Source organism: Nomascus leucogenys, chromosome 13, assembly GCF_006542625.1.
Source record: "Nomascus leucogenys isolate Asia chromosome 13, Asia_NLE_v1, whole genome shotgun sequence".
Taxonomy (NCBI): domain Eukaryota; kingdom Metazoa; phylum Chordata; class Mammalia; order Primates; family Hylobatidae; genus Nomascus; species Nomascus leucogenys.
In genome coordinates, this window is record NC_044393.1 from 15,435,114 (window position 1) to 15,451,515 (window position 16,402).

The 16,402-nt window shown below is 54.9% G+C and overlaps 1 protein-coding gene across 2 annotated transcripts in view; it reads left to right on the forward strand.

Moving 5' to 3' along the window:
- Positions 1–10,699, forward strand: part of PREX1 (phosphatidylinositol-3,4,5-trisphosphate dependent Rac exchange factor 1) — a 204,883-nt gene extending 194,184 nt beyond the window's left edge. The window contains exons 33-40 of one of the 2 annotated variants that reach the window (XM_030825397.1): positions 125–224; positions 2,298–2,441; positions 2,546–2,660; positions 4,137–4,203; positions 5,333–5,505; positions 6,981–7,083; positions 7,329–7,396; positions 9,022–10,699. In XM_030825397.1, the coding sequence (XP_030681257.1) occupies positions 125–224; positions 2,298–2,441; positions 2,546–2,660; positions 4,137–4,203; positions 5,333–5,505; positions 6,981–7,083; positions 7,329–7,396; positions 9,022–9,064 (813 nt within the window). In that variant the 3' untranslated portion in view covers positions 9,065–10,699. The remainder of the gene's footprint in view (positions 1–124; positions 225–2,297; positions 2,442–2,545; positions 2,661–4,136; positions 4,204–5,332; positions 5,506–6,980; positions 7,084–7,328; positions 7,397–9,021) is intronic. The other variant, XM_030825398.1, reaches the window with a different exon arrangement.
- The last annotated feature ends 5,703 nt before the right edge of the window (positions 10,700–16,402 follow it).

Consider the following 16,402-nt stretch of genomic DNA (forward strand, 5'->3'; position numbering starts at 1 on the left):
AGGACCTGGCACCCAGGGGGCCCACAGTCTGGAGTGCCAACTAGAGTTGAATTCAGCATCTTGATAGGAAACCCTGGGGCAGGGTTGGCATCTGAGACTCCTCCACACTGTATTCTTCCTGCAGAAGGAGGAACGGACCATGCTGGAGGACATCTGGGTGACGCTGTCAGAGCTGGACAATGTTACCTTCTCCTTCAAGCAGCTGGACGAGAACTATGTGGCCAGTGAGTGATTTCTCCCATTCCCCACTGTGAGAGGTGGGGTCCTGGGGTGGAAGGGACAGCTCTCTGGGGTCACCCTGTCCTTCCCCTGCCTCTGGGCCAGCTGCCCAAGGTGGGCTCAGTACTCAGTGCTGTCAAACCTCATGCCTCCAACATGAGTGTGAGAGCTGAACTTTGGGGCACACATGGAAAAAGAGGGGTTTCTTTTTGTATGAACCCCGCTATTTCCAACAGCTCTTAAAAGAGAATGACACTAGTACCCAATTCTTAATAAAATTCTTCCCTAGAGATGTGAAAACTTGTTAAGATTTTTAAAGGGCTTAAATAAGTACCATAATTAAGTTCCATCCTCCCTTCCTCCCTTGCTCTTGTCCTCTCCTCTCCTTCCTCCACGCTTTCTCCCCTTTCTCCCTTTTCTTTCTCTCTTTCTCTCTGTTTCTGTTTTCCACCCATCCTTCCACCTGCCCACCCATTTATTTATCCATCCATCCATCCATCCATCCATCCATGCATCCATCCATCCATCCATCATGCATCTATCCATCCATCCATGCATCTATCCATCCATCCATGCATCCATCATCCGTCTTTCCATCCATCCATCCATCCATCCATCCATCCATCCATCCATCCATCCATCCATTCATGCATCCATCCATGCATCCATTCATCCATTGATCCATCCAAACATCCATCCATCCATCCAACCAACCAACCATCATCCATCTGTCCATCCATCCGTCCATCCATCCATCTATGTACATGTCCATAATTTTGAGCACATAGTATGTGTCAGGCTGCGTTTTGGGCCATGTAACATGGTCCTCATTCCTACCCTCCTGGAGCTCATAGTCTAGTCCAGTGCGTCTCAGCCCTGCTTGCACTCTGGAATCATCGAGGGAACTTTGCAACGATCCCGGTGCCCTGGGCCCTAGCGATTCTGACCGGTTTGTGGGGCGGGGTCTGGGTGCTGGGTAGTCTGGATGTGCAGCCAGGGCTGGGAACTTCTGGGCTTGCTTCTGAGAGCAGGGGTTCTCAGAGCATGGCCCCTGGACCAACAGCAGCTGGGGGTTTGATAGAAAGGCAGATTCTCTGGCCCAGCCAGAACTACGGCCTCAGAAACTCTGGAGGTGGAGCCCAGAGGCCTGTATGCTGAAAGCCCTCCTGGGGCTTCTGAGGCATGTGGGTTTAATTAGGAACCAGGCACTGGATTAGTGTTTCTCAGTTTTTTCATTTCATTAGATTTCATTTAATTTCATAAAAAACCTTTTTAGTCAATTTTTCCTAATTGCTGCACGCCCACGAAATTATAATACTACGGGTATACCCTATGTCTGTTTATCTGCGCATCTGTGCTTATTATACATCAAAAGAGAAAAGTGTTTTCGTCCTCTTTCCCATGAGCCAGTTTTCACCTCCTTGGGGACAGTGTCTGTGTCTCTCCTGCTGAAAATGCATGGACTAGAGTCTAGAGGAAGGGAAGGTTCTCTTTGAATAGCAATTGGAATTGATTGGCAGCAGCTGCCTGTCTCCAGGCTGAGATTGGCTCGGGCAGAGTTTTGATCGAAGAGTGATGTCTGCCATGGGTGCAGGATGGGGTCTGGATGCCATATTTTACCCTCCCTGCCCTAAGCGCTTCCTTCTGGCTATGAATCAGATGCATGCCCCGTTTGAGGGCAGCTTTTCCCAGGCAGGGGCCGTGGGCTACTGAGTGAGGGTACAAGGAGCACTGGGGAAGCTCTGACCCCAAATTCTGTGGACCCCCTAAGTAGGCAGAGTCTGCATCAGGTTCAAGAATTAAGCAGCGGAACTAGGAGCTGTGAAGCAGGCGAAAGGGAGGTGTCAGCTGCAGTTCTTCGGAGAGTGAGAGGGAAGGGCTGTTGGAGGCTGTCCCTAGAGGGCAGGAGGGCAGGGAGGTCTGAGGCTACCCCTGTAGAGTCGGGAGAACAGGGAGGTCCCAGGTTGCCCCCCTAGACCTGGGGGCAGGGAGGTGCCAGCTGTTCTGTAGAGGTGTGCCAGGGCTTCCCCTGGCCTTGGCCTTGGTGGTGAGTCACCCTGCCCCGTGTCCTCCCACAGACACCAACGTCTTCTACCATATTGAGGGCAGCCGGCAGGCGCTGAAGGTCGTCTTCTACCTCGACAGCTACCACTTCTCCAAGCTGCCCTCCCGCCTGGAGGGTGGGGCCAGCCTGAGGCTGCACACAGCGCTGTTCACGAAAGGTGAGCTTCAGGCCTGGGGCAGGGAGGACCACGGGGGCCGAGCCAAGGCCACCAAGCACACCAGCTCCCAACCGCCTGCCCACCCCCGACATCTCCCCTCCCAGCGCTGGAGAACGTGGAGGGGCTGCCTTCTCCAGGCAGCCAGGCCGTGGAGGATTTGCAGCAGGAGATCAACGCACAGTCCCTGGAGAAAGTTCAGCAGTATTACCGCAAACTCAGGTATCCGCCTGGGGTCGCTGTTGGGGGCAGGAGTCAGGAATCCTCCACGTGGAGTGGGCATTAGCATGGAAGGTGCCAGATGGACCCCCAGCGTGGGCAGGGGGCCACACACCCTTTCTTGAGTACCTTTTGTGTGACAGGACTCTTGCCTGCGTAAGATTCTCACGGCAGTAGGCCATGGATCCCGCTTTACAGAGGAGGCGACTGAGGCCCAGAAAGCGTACACACTTGCCCAAGGTCACACAGCCAGGCAGTGGCTGAGCTTTGAACTGGAGTCTGTTTGGTTTCCAAGTGGGTCTTTCCTACTGAGAGGAGCCAGCTTCATTCTGCAGAGGGTGGGAGCTAGGACAGGGGACCTTGGGACTCTTGGGCCTGTGAGTGAGGGGTGCGGCTCCCAGGGTCTTGGCTGCTCAGAAGAGAACCCCAGGGGAGGAGGGGTGAGAGCAGGGGCCAGATATCACCAGGAGGAACCACAGGTTCTGGGAGGCAGCTTCTAAGTTCTGCAGCTCCCTCTCCTGCCACCCTCCCCAACGGCCCTTGCTGTGTGTGTCTCACCACCTCCCTCTGTGACAGAGGCAGGCCGAGAATTAAGAGCCCAGGGAGATGAGTACGGGTCTGGGCTTCATCATTTGGAAATGAGAGAATGAGGCTTCATTAGTTTGCTCAGAGAAAGCATCCAGCCCAGTTATCAAAAACTGGCATCTGTTTGGATTGATCAGAGCTGTCATCAGTCTGTTCTGCGCCATCTGTGGAATATTCTGAGTCCTGCCTGTGTGATGATTCATTCATCCCTTCATTCACACACATTGAGGCGTTCTGCGGGCCAGGCAGTGTTCCGGGTTCTTGTTAGGGAATGTGCAGTGAGCAAAACAAAGTCCTGTTCTTCGTGGAGCATATATTCTAGAGCAAGGTTGTCAAAATCTAGCCCACCTTGCCTCCCTGTTTTGTAAATAAAGTTTTATTAGCACACAGCTGCATTCACTCGTTTTCGCATCCTCTGTGGCAGCTTTTGTGCTACAGTGGCAGAGTTGAGTGGCTGTGATTGAGACTCTTGTTCACAAAGCCTAAAATATTTACCGTTGGGCTCTTCACAGAAGAAGTTCGCTGACCCCTGTTCTAGAGGGGGAGACGAACGGTAAACCAGTAAGCCCAGAGCCATGAGACGCCAAGTGGTGAGAAGTGTTCAGAAGAGAGAAAAAGCAGGACCAGGGCCTGGGGAGCAGAGGGCTGGGGGCCGCTGTGGACGGGCAGGCAGGGAGGGGCGGCATTGGAGGAGTGCTCAGGAGGCCTCTCATTCCCCCCGGCTGTTGTAGGAACTGGTGCCTGCGGGTGAGCACAGCCTGCAGGTGCTCTCAGGGATTTCATTCTGAGAGTTGGCAGAGGGCGGAGTCACGGTGGCTGCAGGAGTTGGGACCCGGGTAGGGGCAGGATGGTGGGTGTGGTGGCCCCCGCCTCATCCCCATCTTTCTCTCGCAGGGCATTTTACCTGGAGCGGTCTAACCTGCCCACGGATGCCAGCACCACGGCGGTAAAGATAGACCAGGTATGTCCACCTGCCCTCCTTCCACTGCAGGGAGCTTGGGCAGGGCGGGGCGCTCAGGAGTCAGGACTCAGCCGACAGGCTCAGGGTTGTGCCCTAGCAGATTCTAGCCCAGAAGCCCTTGAGACCCTGCAGTCTCTCCTCCTCCAGGAAGTCTCCCACGATAGCTTCCTCCCCATTCCCCAACTTCCTGGGATGATTTATTTTCGCTGGGACCCGCCCATCTCTGCCACTCCCATCCCCCTTATTAATCGCAGCGTTTCTCTGAGGCTGGAGCCTGGACCTCATGACAGATGTAACCTGTACGGTATTCTTTTTGTTTGTGTGTTTCAAATTTGCTGTCAACCTTTAGAAATCAAAAGATTTCCCATAAAAACGGAGGCTTCCAGCTTTTCTGGAGGCATGGGAAAATCTGGCTGTTGGGGACCATGTTGCCATATGTCCCCGTTGGCCCGAGCCGGAGCAGCTCCCTCTGAGGGGCCTCGATAGTTCGGCTCCCTGGGCTCCTTGCCTCTGACCCTCAACGCATGTCTTTTGGCTTCTTGGTTTTCTAGGGTCAGGCAGGCCTTGAATGTGCTGATGATTTTGGGGTGCTGTCTTGGGGCTGTGAGCTGGGGGCTCCGGGAGGAGGGTGGGCATAGCCATTTGGGACTTTCCACTGTGGCTGGCAGAATGTCCCCACATGTCCCCGCATGTCCCCGCAGCATAGCTCGTTAGTGAACCACCACTTGCACCTCCACGTGGGGGTCAGGGAGTGCTGGGGGCAGAAGGGAAGGCTTTTTCTGGAGAGGGGGCACTTGTGTTGGTCTTGACGGGCTAAGAGAGGGCACTTTCTTCAGGCTTCACTGGGGACACACCTGGGCAGGTGAAGAGAATTAGGTTGGAAGGTTAGACCTGAAATATGTGGTCAACACTGACTGCCAGCTTGTAGGGCAGTGGCGAGCCACAGAGGGTTCTTGAGCAGACGTTATAGAAGATTGAATTGCATTGTCATCCCCAGAGGGGTGAGCTGGGAGGCAGCTGCAGGAATAGCTGGATTAGAAGGAGATGGTGGGGGAGGAGGGCCAGGTGGGGGCTGAGGGGCTGTGGGGACCTCCTTCAACTCCCCGGGTATGTGTGGTACCCCCCACAGCTGATCCGCCCCATCAATGCCCTGGATGAGCTCTGCCGCCTCATGAAGTCCTTTGTCCACCCAAAGCCTGGTGCTGCTGGGAGCGTGGGCGCCGGCCTCATCCCCATCTCCTCAGAGCTCTGCTACCGCCTGGGGGCCTGCCAGATGGTCATGTGTGGCACAGGCATGCAGAGGTGAGCTGCTGTCCGCTGAGTCGGGGTGTGGGGAGGGGCTGGCCCAGCTTCTGGTCAGTTTGGGGGCCTGTGGCAAGGAGGCAGGAAGGCTGGGTTCCAGTCCTGGTTCTGCCATTGCCTGTGGGGCCCCGACAAGGCCTTGGCTCTGTCTGCACCTCAGTTTGTCTGTCTGTGAAATGGGATGGCAGCAGCAGGTGGTCCTAGCAGGGCCGTGGAGCCACCTGCTTCTCTAACGCCATAGTGAGTGTGTGTGAGAGCTGTGCCCTATAGTTCTGCCGGAAGCCTCGTTCAACATTAACAATAGCAGTGGCTGGTTTATGGGGCCTCCTGACCTCACTGGAGGCTCCCCTGCCTCCTACCTCCATCCTTTGTCCGCAATGCTCATCCCAGGGAGGAAGAGGTCACCTTCTTCAGAGTGCTTCCTGACCTCCTGTTACAAACCGTGCCGGCTCTCCCCACTCAGTGCCCTCCCAACCCTCTCTTCCTCTGCAGCCCTCACCCCCCCTTCCCCAGGCAGCCTTCATTGGGGTATTCATTTCCTCCCTGGCTCCCTCAGGGCAGGGCCAAATCTGGGAGGGCAGGGGCCCCTTTTGTTCTCTGCTGTTCCCTAGAGCCTAGAGCAGTGCCTGGCCTGAGGCAGGTGCTCAAGAAACATTTGCTGAATAAATGTTTCTCGGGGCCAGTGCTCCCTGCCTCCTAGGTCATTGATGTTCCATGCAGATTAACTCCTTTCCATCTTTCTCTACCAGTGCTGTAGTGGGGCCTATTTTAGGGGATCTCACCTAGGAGTAGTTTTATCCCCAGGGAACATTTGGCAATGTCTGGACACATTTTTGGTTGTCACAACTTGGGGGAGGGAGGAGCTCCTGGCCTCTAGTGGGTGGAGGCCGGGATGCTGTTCAGCTTCCTGTGGTTCCCAGGACGGCCCCTCCAGCTGGGCCAGGGTCCTTTGTGCACCACCGTGCTCCCTATTTCATACTTAATAGTATAGGGAAACTGAGGTTAACTCAGCTACCCAGGGTCACAGAGGAGTTACATGGAGGGACAGGATTGGAATCCCAGAGGTCTCGCTGTAGAATCCACGTTCTAGAACTGTTGAGAAACCCAGAGAGGTGTGAATGAATGTGTCCATCTCAAACCCCACTGAGCCGACAAGCCATGAGGCTTCCAGGGAGTCCCCACTAACTCAGCAGATATTTACCAAGTCCTCCTCTGAGCGAGGCACTGGGAATGTCACAGGGAACTCAACAGGGCTTCCGCAGACCGGGAAGCACCAGAGCGCCTGCAAGTGAGGGTGGCGGCTGCCTGGAGGAAGAGGAGCAAGCGGGGAGGGACAGCAGGAGGAGGCGCTGCCGTAATGGTCAGGACTGGGTCTGGAAGGCCTCGGAGGGACAGGAAGTCGCCCCAGCTCTCACCCACTGTCCTCTGACTCCCGCTGTCCTCCTCCCACCACTGTCCTTCCTCCCCCGCTGCAGGAGCACCCTGAGCGTGTCCCTGGAGCAGGCGGCCATCTTGGCACGGAGCCACGGGCTGCTGCCCAAGTGCATCATGCAGGCCACGGACATCATGCGGAAGCAGGTGAGGCCACTTGGCCACAGGGTCCCCCAGCACCCTGGGCTGAGGGCATGGCATGCTTGCAGCCAGGGTGGGATGAGGGGCTGGTAGCCACCAGCCCCAGGCCTGAGCCTTCTCTGAATCTGGAGGGGAGCAAGGATTTTAGCTTCTGGGTCCTTGGGCTTCTGGGCCCCACCCCCACCCCCCAGTGTGCTTCCTCACGTGCCCTGAACCTGCAGAGGCCCCGGCCTGATGGTTCCTTCTTCCAGGGCCCAAGGGTGGAGATCCTGGCCAAAAACCTGCGAGTCAAGGACCAGATGCCCCAGGGTGCTCCGCGGTGAGTGGCTGCCTTGTCCGCCCCTTCCTGTCCCCTCCCAGCTGGCCAGGACCCGGGCCTGGCTTTGGCATCATGCTCCTGGCCTAACCCCTAATGCTCAGATGGGGCTTCCCCTCTCATTTATGGGGAACCTCTTTGAGGAGCAACAGACACAACTTCGTCACCTCCCAAAGGAGCTCCTGCTCCCACCGGGAAGATGAGCAAGGCCCCCAGGTGTGCCATGGGGCGACGGCTCTGTGCGATCCTCCCACCTCACTACACCGTGCCCTCAGCCCCATGCCCTCTCAGCCCTGAGCCCCCACCCCGTGCCCTCCACCCTGTGTCCCGTGCCGTGCGCCCCCCACCCCGTGTCCCCTACCCTCAGTCCCTGACCCGTGAGCTGCTCGCCTTAACCCGGGGTGGAATTAAGAATTCTGAGATTTTAGCTGATCCAACCTAAGCTAACCTTCTAGCCACTTCCAGAAATGCGAACTGAACAGCAGCCTGGGCCCGGGCCTGCGATGCCTGATTTGCAGGAATGCTCTCTGTTCCTGCTGTCTTTGGCATGGGGAGTGCTGTTTCCGCCTGTCCTCCCACCCCGCCCTCTCTTCACGTGGTTTTCAGTCTTCCTCTTGGTGCCACATGTAGGCCCTTTAGGATCATGGCGTTGTTTCCGTCTGATCCACTCTCCATCTCCACAGCCCTAGTTTGCTGTCGTCATCTGCCCACAAGTTTTAAATAACTCTTGTTTTGAAATAATGTGACTCCCAAGAAGTTGTAAAAATAGTCCACAGTTCCGTGGACCCTTCAGGCAGCTTCCCCCCAGCAGCAAAGTCTTACGTAACCACAGAGCGCCGGCAACACCTGCTGCCAGTGGTGACGAGTCGCTGCCTTGCTGTGGCGCTGGGGGCTCCACACACACCTTGTTTGTGTCTCATGAGTGGCACGTGATTCCTTTCAATACCTTCATGGCCTTTGCCCTGTGCCAGGCACTGTACAATCGCTTCCCCTCTGTGGACGCATTAATCCACACAGCTGCCCTGTGAGCCAAGTCCGGCTGTCATCCCCACTTGGCAGGTGGGGACGCTGAGGCACAGAGAGGTTAAGTATCTTGTCTGACGTCACACAGCTAGTAAATGGCAAAGCTGGGATTCTGAACCCAGGCAGTCTGGGCGTGGAGTCCGAGCTCTGACCACATCAGACCACATGTGCAGCATTGCAGTCTGCTTTCCCTGGACACCACACAGCCTCCTGTCTGGTCCCCCGGCTCCAAAACCATCTCTGCATGCAGAGTTTCCCAGGATAGAGCAAGTGAAACTGCGTAAGGGGCAGAGTGCTGTGGCCGGCTGGCCCCCACTAGTGTGGAATGTGCGCCCCACCCCCACGTGGCTGAACGCACACGTGCACGTGTAGACACATCTTCATTTGTAAACGCCAGTCTCTGAGTGGGCAGAGACTGCCTGTAGGGAGGGGCCTGGCAGTTGGCAGAAGGCATGGACAGCATAGATATTTTTCTCTGAATCTTTTATATACCTGTGAGTTTGGGTTTCTGGGCATGAATTACATGTTCAGGTAAAAATGGAAATAATACAAATAGGTCCTGGCCCGCCCCGGCCTCTCCTCATTCTCTTTGCCTCCATCCCCAGCCTCTACCGCCTCTGCCAGCCGCCGGTGGATGGGGACCTCTGAACGCCCAAATGCCCCACGCTGGGCTGCAGCCTCTGGAGCTGGGATTTGAGAGGACACAGCAGGGCAGCGCCGGCCTTCTCCAGAGATGACCCAAGGCTTCCACGGCCGCCCGTTCTGGGACCTGCCCAGCATCCTCCACCGCCTCCTTCTGGGACGAGCCTGGCCACCCTCTCTGTGATGACGAGCTGGCTGATTGGCCATGGGCCGGCCCATTCTCCATATGCCTGCCAGAAGCTGGAGGGGTGCTGGAGACCCATAGAGCTGATGGGAGCAGCTGGTGCTTGGCCTTCGGCTCCTGCGTCCCCAGAACCCAAGGGAACGTCATGGAGGCCACATGGGGTCACCCGGCTCCCTCGGGATGGCTCCGCCTGCACTTTTGAAACCCTGGTTTCCTTCAAAAGTCCACATTCCAGGTGACCACATGTGTCTCCTCCTCCTCATCTTAGCTTCCAGGTTCACCCTAACCCTGTACTAACCTGCTTGGTGGACTTGGAAAAGACTTGGCTCTGTCGGGAAAGGAGAGACGGGGCCTCCATCACGCCTGTTACCAGGGCATCCCCGAGAGCCACAGCAGCTCTGGACATCACCGCCCCTGGAACTGGGGCCACCAGCCCTGGGCACGAGATTTGCTCTGACTTTATTTATATGGCGTGAAATCTCTGGTTTATTTTGGGATTTTTTTGTTGTTGGTGGTGTTGTCAAGATTTGTTTTTTCTAAAGTTGTGTGATTATATATTTGACATTTTAAATTTCAAAGAAAGGTATGTTGTCTAACCGGGGACCAACGGAAGGTAGTATTGACAACTGTTCCCGCTTCTACTAAAAAAAAAAGAGCACAAAAGAAAAACTAAATTATTGAAAGATTAAAAAATGTCAGTGTTTCCTGTTCGTTAATATTAGGGTTGTAAGGTGTCGTTTTGAGGTATCGACTGTGATTCCTTCCCCCACCCTCCGTTCTCCAGCGGTTGGCCGGTGTTAGAATTCGCTCTCTTTGAGTGACTGGCTACAAGGTCCTGAGAGGTGGCCTGCCAGGGTTGGAGCCGAGGGGATGGAGCCCCGCCTGAGGTGCTGTGTCACATGGGTTAGAGGGTCACCGGGAAACACCGGGCGGTGGCTTCTGTGATTTATTTTCTTGATGTTAACTTTTCAGAGCAGGGCGATTGGGGCATCACCAGCCAGAGCACAGGAAGCCAGCCTGCCTGCCGGGGAGGAGGGACCCACACCAGCCCCCTCGGCAGTTTGTCCCCCCAGCTTCCGTATGCCTTCAGGGAAAGGTCACAGCTGGGGAGGAAGGGAGGGGATGCCTGTCACCCCTGGCAGGTGGTGAGTTCAGGTGGGGGCTCCCTGCTGCCCCCAGGCCAGGGAGCTTGAACCCCTCCTGGCATCTGAGCCTCCCACCCTCCGGGGTGCGCTTCCCTCTCTTGCCGCAGCATACACGATGGCAGGCAGTGGCCTTGTCACTGTATCTTGCATCAGAGACAAAGGAGGACCCGCTTTAGCTCTGCTGCGGGAAACGGGGGAGGGCCCAGGGCCAGCGCATTGTGCACTGGTTTACTTTAAAATGTACAGATTCTTCTTGTTAAATTCATGATAGATTTTTTATTATTATTAAAAGTCAGTTTATAATACAAAGAACGAGGCTGTGATCTGCTTCATCTGCGGTGGGTGGCATGGGGCGGGTGTGGCCGGGGGCACTGGGGGATGAGTTTGCGTTTTGAAAGCCTCACGGAGGACAGTGCTGATCTCTGCATCAGGGGCCTTGAACCAGCGACCCCGAAGTCAGTGATGTTTTCACTCTGTGCCTCAGTTTCCTCCTTGATAATGGGGCGATGCAGCTTCTCTTGCGGGGTGATTGCTGAGGACGACCCGAGGTTGCACGGATTGCCTGTGACCCAGGTATACAGGAAAATAACAGGCCTTATTTGATATTTCAGCTTTTTTTTCCCCCTGGATTCTGAGCTCCCATTTCACTCTGAAGGTAGGAAAAAGTGACTGTTTTCCCAGGAATTCCACACCCCCTCCTGGGTGGCTTACTTGTGCTGAGGGGACAGCGTGGATCCAAGGGGTGCCGTAGAATCCTCCTCGCTCCAACCTGCAAGGCCTGTTGGATCCTGGCAGGACTGAACTTCAAAATACCCACAACCTGGTTGCACCGGGCCCGCAGTCAGCCAGAACTTACGCTGGCCACGAACAGGCCGATTGGGCAGATGTGAAATGCACCAATGAGAACAGAGAGTCTGCGTGCACACCTGGGCCTGGTGGCTGCATCCCAGGCTGTCAGCAGGTTCTCCACCTGCCTGGGCCCAGGTGATCTTTATGAAGCTGCCTGGGTTTGTTTGCCCAGCCAGAGAAACCTTATTCCCTGGGCTGCAGACCTGTTCTGCTGTGCTGACCGTGTGCCCCTTCCCTTCTTCTTCCCCTCTTTGTCCTTTTTTTTTTTTTTTTTTTTTTTTTTTGAGACAGGGTCTTTTGCTGTATCACCCAGGCTAGAGTGCAGTGATGCGATCATGACTCACTTCAGCTTCGACCTCCTGGGCTCAATTTATCCTCCCACCTCAGCATCCCAAGTAACCGCAACTACAGGCACATGCCACTATGACTGGCTAATTTTTTAAATTTTTTGTGGAGACCAGGTTTCAGTATGCTGCCTACCAAGTAGCCTGGACCACAGGCACACGCCACCATGCCTGGCTAATTTTTAAAAATTTTTATAGAGACCGGGTTTCGGTATGTTGCTTACGGCCTCTTCTTTATTCCATCTTTTCCCATTTCCAACACTTTGGAAAATGCTGAAATCGATGAGTTTCCTTTGGGTCATGGCCACCCTTGGGACTGCCCTGTGCCATGGTGCTGCGCCCAGCCCTGCCATGTCACACTCGAGCCCCTGCTCTTTCAGTCTCTTTCTCCTTCCAAACTAACCTGTCCCAGATTCCATTCTCTGAAGGCCCAGATGGGATCCCTCCCAGAGAGAGATCCTCGCATCTCTCAGTTACAGGTTTCAAAGGACTCAGTACTGTAACAGGCAAGAGCGAATCCTGGTGGGGTTTAAGGCACAGTCATGGATTGATTATTTAGAATTATCTGAGGCCAGTGTTTGGATCCAGGGAAAATCACTTCGAGGGAAGACCTGTTACCTCAATCTATATTTGAAGTCAACAGGGAGGATTTGACGTCTTCCTTCAGGCAGACACGTTTCTAGAAAGCATCGATTTCAGCCTCTCCTCCACCCTGGGGGCCCGCAGAGGGAACATACATTCTCCTGGGGCCGTGAGCAGGGGCAGCTTGGGTTTCCAGCCGGCTGCATACTTCACAGGCTCAGAGCTGCGCTTGCAGAGTTGGGAGGGAGAGCCGGGCCCACCTCCCTCTCTCAGATGTGTTTCTCCAAGTACAAAACTAAGCACGAAGGGCCTCTCAGAGCAAGCGGACATTTTTGCAGGAGACAAGAGGTCTCAAACTGGTGGCTCCGGGCTGAAACTTGGAACTAGATGTGGGTTTTTTTTTACTTCCTTCGTGATATGGTGTTTTAAAAAATGAATTATATTTATGAACCAGCAAATTTCGTCTCTGAATTCTGATTTTTAGTTTGTCTCGAAAATCAGAAGCTCTGAGCTGGGTGTAGTGGTGCGCACCTGTGGTCCCAGCTACTTGGAGGCAGAGGTGGGAGGATTGCCTGAGACCAGGAGTTCAAGGCTGCCGTGCGCTTTGATCACACCTGTAAATAGCCACTGCACTCCAGCCTGGGCAACGTAGTGTGGCCCTGCCTCTTAAAAAAAAGATTAAAGAAAAAAATCAGAAGCTCGGGGCACACTGGTCCACATTCCCACCTGGCTACATGTCAGCTGGAGCTGAGGAGCGGCTGTCTTCTTGAGGAGGGTGCCGGCTCTCCAGCTCCCTGGAGCCGGTGTGGTCCCGAGCACTCATTTATCTGGCCTGCACACTCTGACGGTCAGATCCTTAGCTCTGGAGTTGCCATGGCGATGTCAGCTCAGGGAGGACCTGGTGACCCGGAGTGACTGTGCCGTCCAATGGAGAATCAAGGGGCAGGCGCAGCCCTGCACTGGCGTCTCTCGGAGCCTCTCCTCTGCTCTTCCAGGATGAGGGCAGGGCCCAGGTGCCTGAATTCCTCTGAGCCTCAGTTTTTTCACCTGTCAAACGGTGCTGACCCAGAGATGGCCCCTTGGTGTGGACTGCATCAGAGGCCACCCAGGAAGTGGAAGGTACGATGGGGTGTGTTGGCCGCTTTATGATTTTATCTAAATGTAACGATGTATTTCCTGTCCTCCTTCCCCACCAGTAAGAGCAGGAACCACACCCCTCCCATCCTCTAGCACTGGGCCAGGCAGTGGTGAATCACGGCTAAATATTAATAGAAGAAAGCAGGGTCAGCACAGTGATCAGAGCGGAGGGCACAAGCCACACCCATTTGTGGCCAAGCGGGCCCCTCTAACCTCTGTGTCTGCCACCTGGGTTCATTCATGGGGGGCTGGACTAGGACGTTTGAAGTAAGACACCCTGGCCTGCTCCTGAATCTGTCAACACCTGATACTTGCTGAGTGGCCATATCTGAGATTGTCTCTGTCTTTCTGGGTGCCTCAGCTTTCTTCTTTGAGAAATGGAGACTTTACGCCCACCTGGTTGCCTTGCGGGGGTTCCAGGAGTCTCCTCCAGGGTCCCAAAGTGGAACTTCCCGGGATAAGTGTAGTGTCCTGTCTGTCCAGCAGGTGGTGCTGGGGACCGCGTAGTGCCCAGGGGCTGCGGTTCCCCGGGCTCCAGCGCTCAGACGGAAGGCTGCTGGCTCCTGGGTGCAGGTATTTGGGACAGAGCCAGCCTGGAGGCGGGGCCTGGAATCATCTGGACAATGGGCACTGGCCCTATCCCTCTCCTGGGCTGGGCTTACCATGAATATTTTCTCTTTTTCTCTCTTTTTTTAAAAACTTTAAAAAATTTGTCTCTTTCTTATTTTCGTCCCCCTCATTTTCTTTCTCTCTTTCTAAGCTTTTCTTTGTCTTTGTCCCATAACAAGTCTGTGAGCTTGACTCGATTTTTCAATTCTTTCCTTTTGGGGGGCTTTCCCTTCTCTCTTTTCTCTTTTTCCGTCCTCTCTTCTGATTGGAGGAGAAGGATGTGAAAGGCCCTTATGCACTGTAAAGCAGGGTGCTTACGAAGCTTGTGACCAGAAACCCAGTCACTGGTGCACCCTTGTGGAAGTGACGGCCACCAGGTGGCGCTGTGGGCCAGGGCGCCCCGCCCAGCCTTGCGGGCCTCCTGCCCAGAGCTCCTGGGAGGCTCCCACTGTAAGCCTGGAGCTCGAGGTTTGCAGGCAGGGGAGGCTGAAAGCCAAGCCTGAAGCTGTCTCCCTCCGGTCACTGGTAGCGTTCCCTGGAGGGTCGGAGCGGGGCAGGGGTGGTTAGGAGAGTGATGCAGGGCCCAAGTTAGCATCTCCTGACATGCTGTGTGACCTCAGGGAAGTTCCTTGCCCCTCCACGCACCTCAGTTTCCCCACTTACGATGAGGGCATGCAACTGAATTCCTCCAAAGGGACTTCTCGTCCTCTGGCCAGGCTAGCCCTCTCCCTGATGTCCTTCAAGACCAGCAGCGGCGTTCAGAATCACATGCACAGAACACTTAGGGTCTCCTGGGCCCTTTGCTGGGTGGCTTGCAGGCATCGTCTCATGCAATCCTCTCGCAAACCCCTCAAGGTAGGTGCTAACAGCGCCTCCTTACAGAGGAGGAAATGAGCTCAGATAGTTGAAGTGACTTACTCAGGGTCACACAGCTGGCAGTCAAGCAGCTCAGAAATACCAGCCCTGGATGCAGTTCCAGATCTGCAGTAGCAAGGTGACATGGTGGGACATAGAGCAGCCCCAGGATCATGGGGACCCTCTGGGGAGAATCTGGCTTCGGTCTCAGAACCTGGAAGAAATGGGAGCAGGAGAGGAGAGGGGTGGAAGAGGTCCACTGAAAGGACCACAGGCTCCAGCGGGAAAGCAGAAAGGTGCTTTGCTGCCTTCTTGCCGCAGGTGCTGCCCCAGGGCCTTTGCACGTGCTTTTCCTGAGACACTCTTCTCCCATACGGCTTCCTGCCTTGCTCCTTCATTTTACTTGGGTCTGCTCAATGTCACCATGTCACTCATCTATTCCTGTTACCCTTTCTCTCCCTTACCCTATTTTACATTTCTTTAAACATTTTTAAATTAAAAAAAAACTTTTTCCTTTCCATAAGCTCCAGGAATGATTTTACTTTTCTTCGTAGCATTTCCCACTGCCCAGCAGGGTGCCTCATCTGCTTCTTGTCCATTGTTTGTACCCTGCACTACCAGTGAGGCGCCACCAGGGCAGGGGTTTGTGTCCATCTTGTTTAATAGTGACCGTCCCCATTATCGGAATACAGTGAGAAGGGCCCTCTCATGACAGGGCAGCCTCCTGGGTCCCCAGGTCCCCAGTCTTCCCTGTAGACATGGAGGCTACAGGCACTGGAAGGGGACTGGTGACCTCAATGCTGAGAACCGCCCTGGTTCTGGGCCGCACCCACTGCGTGTCTGGAACAGCACACCTGTTGCCAAGGGATGGGAGAGGCAAATCCTTGAGGCCTGGTGGCCCCAGATGTGTAGGAAGAAAGGTGACCCCTGTGCAGGGAGAGCAAGCACAGCAGCAGCTGTGCTGTGAGCACCTTCCGTGTGCCACGAACGCCTACCATGTGCTGTGAGCACCTGCCATGTGCCCTGAACACCTGCCTTTGTGGTGAGCACCTGCCATGTTCCAGGAGCACCTGCTCTGTACGGGAGTACCTGCTGTGCGTGGTGACACCTGCTGTGTATGGTGAGCACCTGCTGTGTGCCGGGAGCACCTGCTGTGCGTAGTGACACCTGCTGTGTACGGTGAGCACCTGCTGTGTGCTGCGTCACCTGCTGTGTATGGTGAGCCTCTGCTGTATGCCAGGAGCACTCATTGTGTGCTGGGAGCACCAGCTGTGTGCCATGAACACCTGCTGGTGCCGGGTGCCACACTGGGCGTGTTAGTGTGTTGCTCAATCAGCATTTGTTGAGGTTCTCACTCTTTGCACAATGTAGTGATCAGAACCTAATCACGTCTTGGAATTCCTGATGTTTGTGTAGGTGCTCTATCAATACTTGTTGCCCTTGGTGGGAAGAATCAATGAACGGGCGAGTGGCTGTGGCAAGCAGGATGGCTCAGCCCCGCTGGAGAGAATTCCAATAAGTCACCTTTACTCATCCCCATGGCAGCTTCAAGACAAAGACACAGCTATTTGTGCCATTTTACAGATGAGAAAACAGAGGCTGAGTTAAGTGACTGATACGGTTTCGCTGTGTTCCAGCC